Below are 16,388 nucleotides of genomic sequence, written 5' to 3'. Positions count from 1 at the left end.
TTTTCTGACAAGAAACTGTGGATTCCCAAAGGAAGCCATCTTTTAAATGTGAATTTTATATCTCTTTATGTGTATAAAGTTGTATTTTGACTTTAGAGTCATCCTAGTTCTTTAGAGGTAGTAGTTAAATATTAAGTAAATGTCTCATTTTGGCTTCTGTCCTTTCAGTGGTGGGAGAATATTATAAAAATCATTCATTGCTGTACAGTCTTACTATAATGATGGGAAATAAATCACTCACAAGTAATATTGTGCTTGCTCAGTTGCTTAGTCGTGTCTGACTCTTTGTGACCCTCATGTACTGTCACACGCCAGGCACCTCTGTCCATGGGATTTCCTAGGCAAGAATACTGGAGTGGGTTGCCGTCACCTCTTCCAGGGGATCTTCCCGACCCAGGGATTGAACCCCTGCACTGGCAGCAGGTCTTCACGACTAACGCCACCTGGGAAGCGTACAAGTCACACTAGTGCGTTAAAATCAGGCTTTCCTTCATTCAGCAGATATTCGACCCTCAACTGTGTCTGTCACACCATACTAGACCCTACAGATAATCTCGAAATGGAAGGTTGGGGTTTTTTTTGCTACAACATGGAAGCCCACTCCAGTGAAGAGATAGCCTGTAAATGAAGTCGACCAGAGCAGGTGAGGCCGCAGAGGCTTGGGGCTGGGCTCTGGGTTCAGAGTGGGGAGGGAGCTTTTAGTAGGTGGAGTTGGAGCTGAGACTTCAGCGTCTTCACCAAAGGCTCTAATAAATATATTATGGGGTGGTGCCAGGCTAAAGGGGGTTACAGTGGCAGGAAGTCCTGGTACTTTCTAGGGTGAAAAGAAATGCGCATTTGCCTCTGAGGTGCTTCTAGTCAGCTGTCTATACACAAATACTAGAACAGTTGGTGTCGAACCACATCGAATCCAGAGGCAAATGAATCTTCCAGACACTGATGGCTGCAGAGTTCAGAAGAACCGTTGAACTGGGCCATAGAAGTGGGTACAGAGACACACCACCCTCCTGAAGCGTGAGTTCTTCAGGTACCCTGAAGGCTTGAGGATGCCCCTGAGTCAGTGTGCAGGGGGGCTGAGTGATGGGGGGATCCTGACAGAGTGGGCCAGGTGACTGGAGGACTTTCCTGGACAAGGTCACTGACAACCTGGCTTTTGGGTAGCACAGGTTAAGAGCTGGTCTAGACCTAGGCTCCTGCACCTCAGGGACAAGGACAGGCACCTCCCTACACCCTTCTTAATGAAGAGTGAGTTGACAGTGCTTACCTGGAAGATTCCTACTGTCTAACCCATCAGCAGAAAATTGGGTTAAAGATTTACTGAGCATGGTCCTGCTCATCAGAGCAAGACCCACTTTGCCCCATAGCCAGTACCTCCTATCAGGAAGCTTCCATAAGCCCCTTATCCTTATCCAGCAGAGACCAGACAGAATGAAAACCACAATCACAGAATACTAACCAAACACGGATCACACGGACCACAGCCTTGTCTAACTTAGTGAAAGTATGAGCCATGCCGTGTAGGGTCACCTAAGACAGACGGGTCATGGCAGAGAGTTCTGACAAAACGTGGTCCACTGGAGAAGGGAATGGCAACCACTTCAGCACTCTTGCCTTGAGAACCCCATGAACAGTATGAAAGAGCAAAAAGATATGACAGTGAAAGATGAACTTCCCAGGTGAATACGTGCCCAATATGCTACTAGAGAAGAGCAAAAAAAATAGCCCCAGAAGGAATGAAGCGGCTGAGCCAAAGTGGAAACAGTGGCCAGTTGTGGATATGTCTGGGGGGTGAAAGTAAGGTCTGATGCTGTAAAGAACATTTTACAGAGTATTGCGTAAGAACCTGGAATGTTAGGTCCATGAATCAAGGTAAATTGGAAGTGGTCAAAGACGAGATGGCAAGAGTGAACATTGACATTTTAGGACTCAGTGAACTAAAATGGACCGGAAGGGGTAAATTTAATTCAGATGACCATTATATCTACTACTGTGGGAGAGAATCCCTTAGAAGAGATGGAGTAGCCCTCAAAATCAACAAGAGAGTCTGAAATGCAGTACTTGGGTGCCATCTCAAAAATGATAGAATGATCTCCGTTTGTTTCCAAGGCAAACCATTCAGTATCACAGCAATCTAAGTCTCTGCCCCAACCACTAATGCTAAAGAAGCAGAAGTTGAGTGGTTCTGTGAAGACCTACAAGACCTTCTAGAACTAACACCAAACAAAAATGTTCAGTTCCTCATGGAGAACTGGATGCAAAAGTAGGAAGTCAAGAGATACCTGGAGTAACAGGCAAGCTCGGCCTTGGAGTACTAAACGTAGCAGGGCAGAGGCTAACAATTTTGCTGCGAAAATGCACTGATCATAGCAGACACCCTCTTCCAACAACACAGGAGACGACTCTACACACGGACATCACCAGATGGTCAATACTGAAATCAGGTTGATTATATTCTTTGCTGCCAAAGGTGGAGAAGCTCTATACAGTCAGCAGTAACAAGACTGGGAGCTGACTGTGGCACAGACCATGAACACCTTATTGCCAAATTCAGACTTAAGTTGAATAAAGTAGGGAAAACTACTAGACCATTCAGGTATGACCTAAATCAAATCCTATATGATTACACAGTGAAAGTGACAAATAGTTTCAAGGAATTAGATCTGATAGACAGTGCCTGAAGCACTATGGATGGAGGTTTGTAACACTGTACAGGAGACAGTGATCAAGACCATCTCCAAGAAAAAGAAATGCAAAAAGGCAAAATGGTTGTCTGAGAAAGCCTTACAAATGGCTGAGAAGAGAAGAGAAGTTAAGGGGAAAGGAGAAAAGGAAAGATAAACCCATCTGAATGCAGAGTTCCAAAGAAGAACAAGGAGAGATAAGAAAGCCTTCCTCAGCGATCAGTGCAAAGAAGTAGAGGAAAACAATAGAATGGGAAAGACTAGAGATCTCTTCAAGAAAATTAGAGATACCAAGGGAACATTCCATGCAAAGATGGACAGAATAAAGGACAGAAACGGTATGGACCTAACAGAAGCAGAAAGTAATTAAGAAGAGGTGGCAAGAATACACAGGAGAAATATACCAAAGAGATCTTCATGACCCAGATAACCACAATGGTGTGATCACTCACCTAGAGCCAGGCATCCTGGAATGTGAAGTCAAGTGGGCCTTAGGAAGCATCACTATGAACAAAACTAGTGGAGGTGATGGAATTCCAGCCGAGCTCTTTCAAATCCTAAAAGATGATGCTGTGAAAGTGCTGCATTCAATATAGCAAATTTGGAAAACTCAGCAGTTTTCCAGGACTGGAAAAGGTCAGTTTTCATTCCAATCCCAAAGGAAGGCAATGCCAAACTCCCAAACTACCACACAATTGCACTCATTGCACACCCCAGCAAAGTAATGTTCAAAATTCTCCAAGCTAGGCTTCAACAGTATGTGAACTGAGAACTTCCAGATGTTCAAGCTGGATTTAGAAAAGGCAGAGGAACCAGAGATCAAATTGCCAACATCTGTTGGATCATCAAAAAGCAAGAGAATTCCAGAAAAACATCTACTTCTGCTTCAGCCTTTGTGTGATCACAAGAAACTGTGGAAAAATCTTAAAGAGATTGGAATACCAGACCACCTTACCTGCCTTCTGAGAAATCTGTATGCAGGTCAAGAAGCAAGAGTTAGAACCTTACGTCAAACAATGGACTGGTTACAAATTGGGAAAGGAGTACTTCAAAGCTGTATATTGTCACCTGCTTATTTAACTTCTATGCGGAGTATATCATGGAAAATGCTGGGCTGGATGAAGCACAAGCTGGAATCAAGATTGCTGGGAGAAATATCAATAATCTCAGATATGCAGATGGCACCACTCTTATGGCAGAAAGCAAAGAGGAACTAAAGAGCTTCTTGATGAAAGTGAAAGAGGAGAGTGAAAAAGCTGGCTTAAAACTCAGCATTCAAAAAAACAAAGATCATGGCATCTGGTCCCATCACTTCATCGCAAATAGATGAAAAAACAATGGCAACAGTGAGAGACTTTATGTTCTTGGGCTTCAAAATCACTGCAGATGGTGACTGCAGCCATGAAATTTTAAAAGACACTTGCTCCTTGGAAGAAAAGCTATGACCAGCCTGGACAGCATATTAAAAAGCAGAGACATTACTTTGCCAACAAAGGTCCGTCTAGTCAAAGCTTGATTTTTCCAGTAGTCATGTATGGATGTGAGAGTTGGACCATAAAGAAGGTTGACTGCTGAAAGATTGATGCTTTTGAACTGCGGTGTTGGAGAGGACTCTTGAAAGTCCCTTGGACTGCAAGCAGATCGAACCAGTGTATCCTAAAGGAAATCAATCCTGAATATTCATTGGAAGGACTGATGGTAAAGCTCCAACACTTTGTCTCCCTCATGTGAAGAGCTGACTCACTGGAAAAGACCCTGTTGCTGGAAAAGAATGAAGCTGGGAGGAAAAGGGGACAACAGAGGACGAGATGGTTGGATGGCATCACTGACTCAATGGACATGAGTTTGAGCAAGCTCCAGAAGATGGTGAAGGACAGGGAAGCCTGGCATTCTGCAGTCTGTGGGGTCACGAAGAGTTGGACATGACTTAGCAACTGAACAACAACCTGGGTGAACTACTTTATGTCTTTGGGGCCTGTATCCCCGTGGGAGGGACACAGTCCAAAGAGAATTCCCAAAGACTGATCTCAACGGTAGCTTCCCTGGTGGCTCAGTGGGAAAGATTCCTCCTGCCCGTGCAGGAGTTGTGGGTTCGATCTGTGGGTTAGGAAGATCCCCTGGAGAAGGAAATGGCAACCCACTCAAGTATTCTTGCCTGCGAAATCATGTGGACAGAGGAGCTTGGGGAATACAGTCTATGGGGTTGCAAAGAAGTCTGACATGACTGAGCAACTCAACAACAACAAATCTCAAGGTAAGCCTGCTGCTAAGTTGCTTCAGTTGTGTCCGACTCTGTGCGACCCCATAGTCAGCAGCCCACCAGGCTCCCCCGTCCCTGGGATTCTCCAGGCAAGAACACTGGAGTGGGTTGCCATTTCCTTCTCCAGTGCATGAAAGTGAAAAGTGAAAGTGAAGTCGCTCAGTCGTGTCCGACTCTTAGCGACCCTATGGACTGCGACCCACCAGGCTCCTCCGTCCATGGGATTTTTCAGGCAAGAGTGCAGCCTTTAGCATCTGCTGATCACATTGAACTTGACCCAGTCTTAACTGATTTCCATGGGAGTGAAGTCTGCATGGAGGACCCAGAATTTCCTCAAGGCCACTAGGGACATTTTGACCTGGGTATGTGAAAAATTGTTGTCTGGAGGAGACAGGGGGAGCCAAAGGTAGCTTTCTTCTGGAAAGGGGGGAGAACATGAGCAGATCTGACGCTGTGCTGTGTAATGGGTGATGGGAAGAAAGCGGGGCAGGTAGAGTAGGGTGACGGGGTGAAGGGCCCTGAGGGCTGTGCCTAGGAGAGTGGGTGTCACGTTAGAGCTATGGAAAGACCTTGCCTTGAGCAAAAGAAGCCTGTGTGTTGTGTAATCCTACTTGTATGAAATTCAAGAACAGCTGCTCTCCCAGGTGCTCATTTCCTGATGTGTTTTGAAGTTCCGCCAGTGTTGCGTTTCTGCACTCGTTACTCAGTGGGGCAGACTTAAGCGGCAGGGGTGGGCGTGTGCAGGAAGAACACAGGACAGTGTTGCGGTCTGAGCAGGAGGTGGATTCCAGAGGGGCAGGTCACCTGAGGACCTCAGGGGTGGCCCCTTGTCCAGGAGCTGTCCGGGTCGGGTCCGCCCTCCTGCTCCCTGCAGAGCGCCGTGCTTTCCTCTGCGTTTCACAGGAGCCGCCGGGCGGTGGCCAAGCCCAGGCTTTCGAGTCCTTGCTGCACCTTTTTGAGGGCTGCATCTTTTTGAGAATGTCGTCTAGAAGAGAAGGTTAATGTCTATTGATGAGAGTGTCTGGGAAGGTCAAACACAGCTGTGTGTCCAAAGGTTAAGGATTGCACACAGAGTAGCCGCTGTTGTTTTAATTAAGGATCCTTATCAGGGCAGGTGTCTAGATGCTGGGGCGGGATGGGAGAGGGGGATTCCTGAGGAAAACTTGCGGGGTGGGCACAAGGGCTGCAGGCAGAGTGGAGGAGCTGTCTGTAGCCCTTGGGTCCGTGCCCTGAGGCAGCCACTGTAGGGGTGGGGGGTCTGGCTGGCTCGGCCTCACTGTGCCCCAGGCCTGCTAAGAATGGGGCAGGGTCTTCGAGCTCCTATTGGAGTGATGTTTTCAAGTTGCTTGGCTTCTGACACACAGAAGGTTATGACGGCAGGGCTGTAGGGAGAGGCCAGCAAGCCCTCTCCGAGTGCTCCCACCAGGCAACATTTCGGAGTGTGATAGAAGCCCTTCTTTGCAGACTTAGCACCAGTCTTAGTCATTTTCAGGTCAAGTTCAGTGGTCCTCTGCAAAGATGCCCTCTGTAGATGTGGAGGGCCTGCTGCAGAGGAGAGTGGCAGGTGCGCTGGGAGAGCCAGCGGACACGGCAGCTTCCTTCTCTTTAGTCCTTGAGTTTAGGAAAAGGTGCTTTAATATTTTTTCCCCTGCGTTTGATCTCAAAATAACTCACTCTCTTTGCTGCACAAGTTTTAGGTTTTGTTACTTGTTTCCTTTGGTTCCAGGATGCCAGATACTGTGTGTTCTGCTCCCTGTGTTAGAAGGCTTATTTGATACATAAGTTACAAAGTTACATCAGAGACTGAGAAGCTACATAGGCAATCCTTTCAGAGAATGCCTTTCCTGTTGTTGGAGTACTGCCTGTATTTGCATGGAGTCATTATACTGGAGTGAGTGAACAGCTAGACTGTGGGAGAGCCTGCATTTTAACCCTTTGTCCCCTCACAGCTCTCCCCACTTCAGTACTTGTTGCTCTTTGTAAAAAACCAAGTAGGTCAGAGTGGGCTTTCTGGCTCGCCCTTGAGGTGAAGGGAAACTTGCTGGCGAGGGTTCTGTGGAGCGTCACCACGGCGGTCATTGACCGGTAGTGTGCAGGGGGCTCCAGTCGCTGCTTGCCTGCTACTCCCCATCTTCCCGGGCGGTTGTCCTCAGGCACTTCTGACTTAGGAGGAACCCTTGGGTCAGAGTCCTCGGGCAGCAGTGGCACCCCTCCTGCAACTGGGGTCTTCTCTCTCCCCGCTCCCCACAGGCTCCTCTCCAGGTGGGCACATTCACCCCCCCGGGCCCCCAGGTGGCCCCCTCATTTTTGCCCAAGCTTCGAGTCGCCTACTCTTTCTTCACACGTCCCAGTCCCTTGCTTTCTTCGGGACAGTCTCCTGACTCACTGCTGTCAGCTGTTTGCTCACAGGTGTTATCGCGTCTCTGCCTCGCAGCCCCTGGCACCTGCCTCCCACTGCCTTGTCTGCTGTGGCCATTCATCTGTTAGACCCCTGAGGCCTCCAGGGTGGTTGCAGTGCCAGACGGGGAGGCAGTGATGGAGACCTCTTTTGAGGCTCGGGTCTGCCAGCGACTCCTGTGAAACCCTGGGCAAGGCACTGTGGATTTTCCTTGAAACGAGATTGAGGAATTGGATTAGCTCCCTGAAGTTTCCTTGATCTCCAAAGTGCCTTCAGTGTTTGTCCTGAGAGTCTGATTGGTTGCTTATGATATAGATACTCTTCACAGGAAATTATTCTTTTAAAGCAAAGTGAGGAGAGACTAGATTTTTGTGGCCACGTGAGTTTGTGACACATGAATGTAGTGTCACAGAATAAACACAGTAGAATATACAGTAAAGTGTGTGTAATTAAAACAATTCTAGAGTAAAACTTGCTTCCACTGTAGTTTTTGTAGGTGAACAGGAGTGAACTTTTCTTCCAGAGACTACAAAGCAGCATTTTTCCCCCCATTTGAGTGCCTCCAAACAATAGTGTTTGTTACACGTTGCTTTTTCTGGAAGGAAACTTCAGGAATATGGCTCCTGCAAGGTAAGATCTTAATGTTTCCAGGCTGAGCCACTGCCATGCCCTGTTTTGTTTCCTGATTTTGTTCTTTGGAAATGTAGGGCTTTTCTCTTTGTCTTTTCTTTCTCTCTATAGTCAGAAAATGGGTAAGAAGAGCCGAGTGAAAACGCAGAAATCAGGCACTGGTGCTGCAGCAAGCGTGTCCCCGAAGGAAACCTTGAACCTGACCAGTGAGCTTTTGCAGAGTAAGTCCTGACTCGGCTGCCCAGCTTTTGGGGGCGTGTGCATCTGTCTTCATGGGGAGGGGTCCCTGGTCTGGGGAGCAGGAGGCAAAACAGACTGTTTTCAGATCCCAGCTGGTTAGCCATGGAACCTGGCACATTACCTATCTTCCCCAGCCCGCAGTCTCCCCACCTATAAAAATGGAGAAACGGTACCAACAGGTAACTGTTACCTAACAGGTACGGTACTGGCTGTAACTGTCCCTCCCCTAGTGCTCCCGTCCTCTCTTGTGGCTTCCCCCCCGCAATTCAGCGTGGGCCCCCATAGACGCATTCCCCCACCTGCTCCTTCCCACGTCTCCTCAGATAGACTGTAGATGGCCTAAGGACAGACTCCCGTGTTCCAGGGCCACAGTCGGTGCTGATGGAAGAGTGGGTAAGACTGGCTAACCTGACAGTTACACACCAGCACGTAACTGGTTACTCTTCGTTGTTTACCACATCTAGTCTTCTCCTTAGGGAACAGAGGGGGCCTGGAGGTCTAGCAGGAACGTGGGGCGGGAAACAGGCAGCTGTTTAAAGAGGGAAGGGCCCTGGCAGGCAGGGGGCCTGTGGCCCTCCACAGTGCCTGTTCTGGCCCAGCGGTAGAATCCTCGCTGCTGTTTTAGCAGCAACTGTGCCGTCTCTTTTTGTAACTCCCCCAGAGCGCTTATTATAGAGCCTTACACATGGATGCGAAACGTTTGTTGACTAATTGTCCTTATGTCCAATTTATCTGGTTCCCTCAGGAGTCATTGTTATGGGGTTTAACTCGAAATAAATGTTGACTTTTAATGTACCTCCTTCTTACCATCCACAAGAGTTTTCAGGAAAATGTTTTGCATTTGAGCTTAGCTTTTAACATTTTCCTGTTTATGAGCGTTTTCTGAGGAAGTGTGATCAGAGGAGCAAGAATGAGGTAGAGGCAGGTTAGGTGCCCACATCTGTGTCCTGTGGGCACCGTGTAACACTCGGCCTGAGTGGTTTCAGAGGGTTTGTGTGCTTAGTCATGTCTGACTCTTTGCGACCCCATAGACTGTAACTCGCCAGGCTCCTCTGTCCGTGGGATTCTCCAGGCAAGCATACTGGAATGGGTTGCAGTTTCCTCCTCTAGGGGATCTTCCCGACGTAGGGATGAAACCCCCGTCTCCTGCATTGGCAGGCAGATTCTCTATCACTGAGCCTCCAGGGAAGCCGATTTCAGAGGATTCACGTGCTTTACAAAAGCACACCTGGTTTGCACTTCTCCCTCTGTCATCACAGCTACAGTGTCTTTGTCCTTTAAAAATAAACCAGCAGCGGTGACAAAACCCAGGTCCTCTTCCTTCTGGAGGCTCACAGGTTAAGGTGAAGGAAACTGTCCGCATGCCGTGGTTTCTATGTTACAGAATGCAGTAGCCCTGCCCCTGGCCCTGGAAAAGAATGGGAAGAGTATGTGCAGATCCGGTCTCTAGTTGAGAAAATACGAAAAAAGCAAAAAGGTAAATTTCCTTGAGTGATCTTATTCTAATAATAATCTGTGGAGACCTGGCCCAGCCAAGGCAGAGCGGTTTTGAGAAAGAAGGTCTCCGTATGAAACCTCAGGCCCCCATGCCTGTCTGGAGGGTGTCTGTGGAAGGGCTGCTAGGTTGGAGGGGATCTGCGTCAGAAAACCATGAGGGTTTTTCCCGTTTATGAGGTGCTATGACTGCTTTGGAAGGAATAAAAACGTTAGGCTTCAGGTGGGGGGAATGTGTCTGGGGACTAAAATGGTACAACTTTCATTGATCTTTATTTTATGAAATATGTTTTTAAATCTGTTTTGGTATCCTGTGTTTCCTTCAGGGTTTCAGGTCAGTACATGATGTCGTATGGTCAACACACAAATATATCCAGATTGAGTAGTGTCTCATTAAATAAGATTTATGATGAACTCAAATCTACCTTGATTGAGAGAGTTAGTTATATTTCTCAAGCTGTGTTTTTCCAGGGTGTATTCAGTAGGCATCTTAATGATTCTCAGCCAGGCTGGCAACAGGGCCAAGTGTCAATTTGGAAAAGCTTGTTCAATATACCTATTGTTTTTGTGCTGTAAAACACAAAAAGTAGATTTGTATGCCGGCCACAGGGAAAGTGGAAGGAGGAAACACAGTAAGGAGCCTGCATTTAAAAGGATGAAAGAACTTGGCTCCCTTTTTATTGATGGCCATGGAGGTGGGAAGTGGGTTGGTTTTTCACTTGCGCTGGTAGCTGTTAAGTGTTGGTGCTCTCCTGTAGCATCTGCACACATGCAGGCTTCAGGTGGGATGGTCTCAGACCCTCCGTGGGGACCGGCTCTTTTAGAGTGTGTTTGTTTGCACTAATTGGTACACTGTGATCATCCTGGCTCACCACGTTGATTGCCAAAAAGTTCTTGTCTGTCCTGAGTTTCTGTTCTGAGTAGAGATCGTTTACTACCGCTGGCACTGAAGTTAGAGCGCTCATTTGTTCTCAGTAAGGGAAGGGTACATTCTGTCTTAGAGTATCCCTCACAAACTCAGTTTTCTCCAGTTAGCAGATCTCACCTGGCGCAGCCCCGGGATCTAGTTAACTGTGAATTGTGTCCTGGGGACATGGCCACAGGCCCTGGGCTGGGTGCCAAGCCCAGCATCTCATGTGGTTAAAGTTCCTATTCTCTCCTTATTGCTCAAAAAAATGATGATTTTTCCTATGCGTGGCTTTTCACCCTTTTTGATATTTCAAACGTGCTGCGAGGCCCGGGAGGTCACCCCTGAGCACCCACTGCATCATCTGGACACGTGCCCGCGTCTTTTCGGGTCGGGTTCTTTTTCCTCCCTTTGCACCTACTGGTCCCATCTCTTCCCCTCCCTCTGTGCTTCGATTGGTTCTTACATTTGTTTTTAAGAAAGGAGGTGTCTCAGGAACAGCTGAAGCCACACACTTCACCCATTCCCCCACCCCTACCCCCCGCCCCAGGGGTTTTGTCTTTCCAGTGAATGTGTTTCTGCTTCATTCATAACCCCATACAAATAGATGGTACTAATTGGTATTTTAACAGTTTACTTAAATGGTATCATACTATTGCACCTTCAAAAAAAAAAAAAAAAACCATTGTGAAGTTTTGTGTTTTAGTTACAGTGATATATACGGATCCTGCTCACTTTAGATGCTGGGCGGAATACAGAGCTCAGTTTTGTGCTCTTAACTGGGGTCTAGGGCTCGCCTTCCACACGTCTCCTTGTGCACACGTGTGCGTTGCTGATCTTGGTGTCTGTGGGAGTTCTGAGTGTGCGTATGAGAGGGCAGGTTGTTCTGGAAACCTGCATGGTCAGAAGGCTTCCCATAATACCCTCCCTTGATAGCACCTGATAGAACCTAACAGCCAGTGCTCACGTTACCTGGGCTCCGCAGCTATTGCTCTGTAACCAGCAGGGGCATTTAGTGTTTTAACTTGCCTTTCCTGTCACTAGTTAAGGTATGCACTGTGACTGATGGTCAGTTTGTTTTTTTTTTTTTGAGATTGATGTCTTATTACTATTGCCAGTAGTCTATTTTTTATTTTCTGTGGCAGCGTGACTGATACATGTCCTAAAAGTAGCTCTTATTTTCTGACACATGGATGAGTATAGGTCTGTCTGTTACTTTTGATGGAAAAAGAGAAGATTACTTTCCTGATCTAATGAAATGGGCCTCTGAAAATGGAGCCTCTGTTGAGGGTTTTGAAATGGTGAACTTCAAAGAAGAGGGCTTTGGTTTGAGAGCAACAAGAGATATCAAGGTGAGTTTGTAGGTAAGCTGTGGGTCTGGGTGGGCGGGGAGCTCAGTGTTTGGGTGGTGTGTGGTGTGGAGGGCCCAGGACCTGGAGACAGATGCCTTGGGCTGAGTTCTGAGCCTGAGGGCACCTCGGCGGTGCAGTCCACAGTCCCCTCCCTGCCCTGTAGTCTCCTAGCTGGTCTCATGGGTCTGGAGGAGCCTCGACTCGGGGTTCAAGGCAGCCCCTTCCGGGTCGTCCTTGGAACTGTACTGTTAAGTGACCTTGTGATGGATTGGATGCAGGATAGGGTGGAGGATCGACAGTGTTGAGGGTGGAGACCTGTTTTCTGGATGGATGATTAGTGCCTGGAGGTACCACTTAGATGGCAGCTGCAGAGGCGATGGGAAAGAAGGGACAAGTGCTCTTCTCCAGCCTCAATCCTTCCTTCCAGCTAAGGGAGCAGCAGCCTCCCTGACAGCAGCCTCCCAGCAGCTAAGGGAGCAGCAGCCTCCCTGACCGGCTCCAGGCCTCCCTCTGGCACTCACTCCTGCCTCTCCTAGAGAGGAGGCATAGCAGTCTTGACGGTTCTGGAAAAAGGAACTGGGCTTTTTCTCCATGGAGCTGGTTGCCGTGTGTCCACCTCCCCACCCTGGGAGTTTACAGGGGCTCCTGTAACTGTGGGGAGGAGGCCTGTGGGCTCCAGTCCTGCCTGTAACTAGGTGGGGGAGTCGGTCTAATTCTGGGATTCCGTAGGTGACATTTTGTGTGACCATCTGTTGTATTCTTGTCTCTCTCTCAGTTCAGAATTTAGGTAGAGGAAGTGGATGTTATTTATTTGGGTCCCCTCAAACTCCCAGCAACATTGTTGGTCAAGTTGTAGTTTACTTTTCAGTGATCCATTAATAAGCTATATGCTGCTTTATTAGATACCTGTTGAATAGCTAGTATGTGAATAGTCCCTTGTTTATCATCATACCATGCTTCCCAAAACACCAGGCTCTTTGCCTTCATGATGCTTATAATGTCTAGTAAGGGACCAGACACACGTGAAAGGGAACGGGAGATGCTGGTGAGAGGCCCGAGCAGACAGATGTCTCAGAAGAGCAGCCCTGGGAGTATGGACGCTGCCTGCAATGTCTTGGTGCCGGTGTCTTCACGGTGCACATGTGTTTTATTTTTTAAGCTTTATTGAAGCATAATTGATACACAAAACTGCACATCTTTAATGAATACATTTTGATGAGCTTGGACATAGGCATGTACCTGTGACACCATCACCTCTCTCAGGTACTACTACAGTGTCCATGCTTTAGGCAGTATAGACACATGCAGGACTGCCTGAACCCAAGCCTTCATGTTGCCAAGACAGTGAGGTAGCACTGTTGGAAACAATCGGTAACCACAGCATGTCTTATGGGCATGTGCTCTCACTGGTAACTGAGCTAACTGTGCTTGGAGGGCAAGCATGTAGAGGAAAGAGGGTACTCTGGCCTCAAAAACTCCGTAGTGATTCACATTGGCAGGTTAGGCTTTTTGTGGGAGGTAGGATTTTGTTTTGTCTTTAGAATTAATGTGAGTATAGCAAAGAGTGAATAAACAGGGTGGTTAAGAATCCTCCTTTCAAAGTAAGGGACACAGGTTCAACCCCTGGTCCAGGAAGATCCCATATGCCGCAAAGCAGCTAAGCCCATGTGCCACAAGTACTGAGCCAGCTCTCTAGAGGCTGCAGTCCCCACTCCTGAGCCCAGGTGCAGCCACTCCTGAGGCCTGCTGCCCCAGGGCCCGCGCTCTGCAGCAGTGAGAAGCCGCACACGGCCTCTAAGGAGGAGCCCACACAGTAACAGAGACCCAGCACAGTCAGAAATAGATAAATCTAAGGAAGAGTAAATAAACACCCTGTGCTCTACCCCGCATTGTTCTGTTTGCTTCAAACTCAAGTTGAAAGCCGTTTTTTTCATTTTCTTCTCAGTGTCTATAGTTTTTCTTTGGGTGTTGTTGTTTAGTCGCTCAGTCGTGTCTGACCCTTTGTGACCCCATGGACTGTACCAGGCTCCTCTGTCCATGGGATTCTCCAGGCAAGAATATCGGAGTGGGTTGCCATTTTCTTCTCCATTTCTTTGGATACAGGATTCAAGATCATGCCTATACTCATTAAACTATAATATAGATATTTATATTTAGAAGTATGTTTGATAACTAGAAATGAAACGCCAGTTGGCAACTGTAAGTTGTGTTTCCTTGTGACTGGATTTCTGACCATGGATGTGCTTGGATTGACAGTTGTAACATGTTTTGGTAATTCTAGTCTTATTTTTTTCCTCCTAGGCAGAAGAATTATTTTTATGGGTTCCACGAAAATTACTAATGACTGTTGAATCTGCTAAAAATTCAGTGTTGGGTGAGAATAATTTCTGTTCATTGAAAGGAGAGCAAAAATGATAAAAATATGTAAAATTTCATTTTGTGGAGCTAAGGACCATCTTTGGTTGTTTTCTCAACTAGTGAGATATTTCCCGCAGTCCCCATGAAGTGTTTTCCATGCTCGTAGTCTGACATAGTAGGACAACAGCAAAAGAGTGGGGCACTTAAACTTTAAATGTTAGGAGACTCTCAGGTTGCTCCTGTAACTTTAATGTGTCTTGTGAAATGAACACTTGTAAAGCAGTTTGTGGCACTAATGCTATTACTTCTGGGTTAATTCAGGGCCCTTGTATTCTCAAGACCGGATTCTTCAAGCCATGGGAAACATCACACTGGCCTTCCATCTGCTGTGTGAGCGGGCCGACCCTAACTCGTTCTGGCAGCCCTACATTCAGACCCTCCCCAGCGAGTACGACACCCCCCTCTACTTCGAGGAGGATGAGGTTCGCTACCTGCAGTCCACACAGGCCATACACGATGTCTTCAGCCAGTACAAGAACACGGCGAGGCAGTACGCCTACTTCTACAAGGTCATCCAGGTGAGCGGGTGCTGACGGCGCGGGGAGGAGGAGACCTGAGTGCTCGAGTGTCGCCCTGAGACGTTTTGCTTTCTAAGGGAAGAGGCATGGAGTGTGTGTTCTGTTTTTACCACATGTCACTGAGATGTGGTTGGAATACATGATTGCCTTGGTGCCCACTGTGAAAACAGGCAGTGGTTACTCCCATCTCATGAGAGTCGTGACGTTGTTCTGGAGACAGAAGATAACCTTGGAATGTTAGAAGTCGCTCAAGTCTGTCTGATACAAGAAGATGCTCCAAGTCTAAATATTCCAAGAAAATGAAAGTCCCTTTATGGATTCTTCATGTATACGTTAGTAGTGAAGTACTGACAGTTGATTTCTTTATGTTTTTCCAAGTGTACACTGTATTGTGTTAATTGTAATTAGTTCTGAGTGGAAGTGTCACGAAGAAGTCTCTGTGGGGTGTCGAGCGTTTGCTTTTCGCCTGGCTGCTCCTTGCTGTGTTGCAGCGGTTCAGCCAGCATCCCAGCATCTACTTTCCGTTCAAGTTGATCGGCACTCAGATGGTGGGGGCCAGTGCCACGGCTCCCGTGGAGCTGAGAAAGGGCGGGGTCTCTGCTTCCTGAGGCACCCTGTTTCTCATTTGCCACACATCAGCTCCTGGGCTTCTGGACCTAATGAGTGGCCGGTGAAAAGTGAGCTGCTCCCTTCTCTTTTCTTTGGGCAATTTGATAACCTGAATTACGCTTGATATAGTTGTTCCTGTAGCTGGTCTGTCTCTGCTGTTTTTCATCTGGAAGAAATGGTGATCTCATTTCATTGTGACAGGAAATAAATGTTTGTCTATTCAGCATGCTTACTACAGAGGAATACTGCACTCAAAAATTACATCCTTCAGTGGGTCAAATGCTTCAGATATATATAAAAAACTGTATGACTCTTACCTTCAAGTAGAAGTCTCTGCTTTTCTAAACTTTAAACTTCAGGAAGTTGTTAAGAATTATCATACAGCATCTATACATTGTTTACTTCAAGTGTGCTTGACTTGAAAAAATACTGATGGAGCCAAATCAAAATTTTGGTTATTTGGTTACTTTGCAGCTACCATCCTGCAGTCTAAAGTTTGATGTGGTTCTTCGTGACCTGAAAGGGTGGTGCTTTTGTTCTAGTTGTTATTCGTATGTCTTAGTGATTAAACGTGAAGCTGACCCTGGCAGGTCTAAGCCTCTGTCATGTCCTATCAGTAGGCAGCAACCTGGAAACTAGCTCTTTCCATGAATGTGTTTCTCACGTCGGGGTGGTTAGATGGTGAGTGCCAGCGGCTTGCCCTGAGAGGGAAGGTAGCGCCTCCGCGGTCAGGTCAGGAATTCTGGAACTATGCCGGGTTTCCTGACAGCTGGCTTGGCAGAATGATCTCTGGGTTTTCATTGCACTCACCGGTCTGTTGATTTCAGTCTTAATGAAGTAGCGCAGTTTTGCTTAGGCAATGAGATTTTTAAAGACTGAGT

At 47.3% G+C, this 16,388-nt stretch overlaps 1 protein-coding gene across 8 annotated transcripts in view; it reads left to right on the top strand.

Annotated features, from left to right (window-relative positions):
• The window catches only part of SETD3 (SET domain containing 3, actin histidine methyltransferase), a 78,334-nt gene that overhangs the window by 8,654 nt on the left and 53,292 nt on the right, over positions 1-16,388 (top strand). For 2 of the 8 annotated variants that reach the window (XM_027521981.1, XM_027521979.1), the window contains 6 exons: positions 7,863-7,969; positions 8,081-8,190; positions 9,594-9,686; positions 11,814-11,962; positions 14,264-14,336; positions 14,642-14,898. In XM_027521981.1, coding sequence (XP_027377782.1) covers positions 7,956-7,969; positions 8,081-8,190; positions 9,594-9,686; positions 11,814-11,962; positions 14,264-14,336; positions 14,642-14,898 — 696 coding nt within the window. In that variant the 5' untranslated portion in view covers positions 7,863-7,955. Of the gene's footprint in view, positions 1-527; positions 644-7,826; positions 7,970-8,080; positions 8,191-9,593; positions 9,687-11,813; positions 11,963-14,263; positions 14,337-14,641; positions 14,899-16,388 lie in introns of those variants that run through there. The other 6 variants (XM_027521982.1, XM_027521983.1, XM_027521978.1 and 3 more) reach the window with 5 other exon arrangements.

Source organism: Bos indicus x Bos taurus, chromosome 21, assembly GCF_003369695.1.
Source record: "Bos indicus x Bos taurus breed Angus x Brahman F1 hybrid chromosome 21, Bos_hybrid_MaternalHap_v2.0, whole genome shotgun sequence".
Lineage (NCBI taxonomy): Eukaryota > Metazoa > Chordata > Mammalia > Artiodactyla > Bovidae > Bos > Bos indicus x Bos taurus.
The sequence above is the reverse complement of the archived record's forward strand: the minus strand, read 5'-3'. Positions and strand labels throughout refer to the sequence as shown.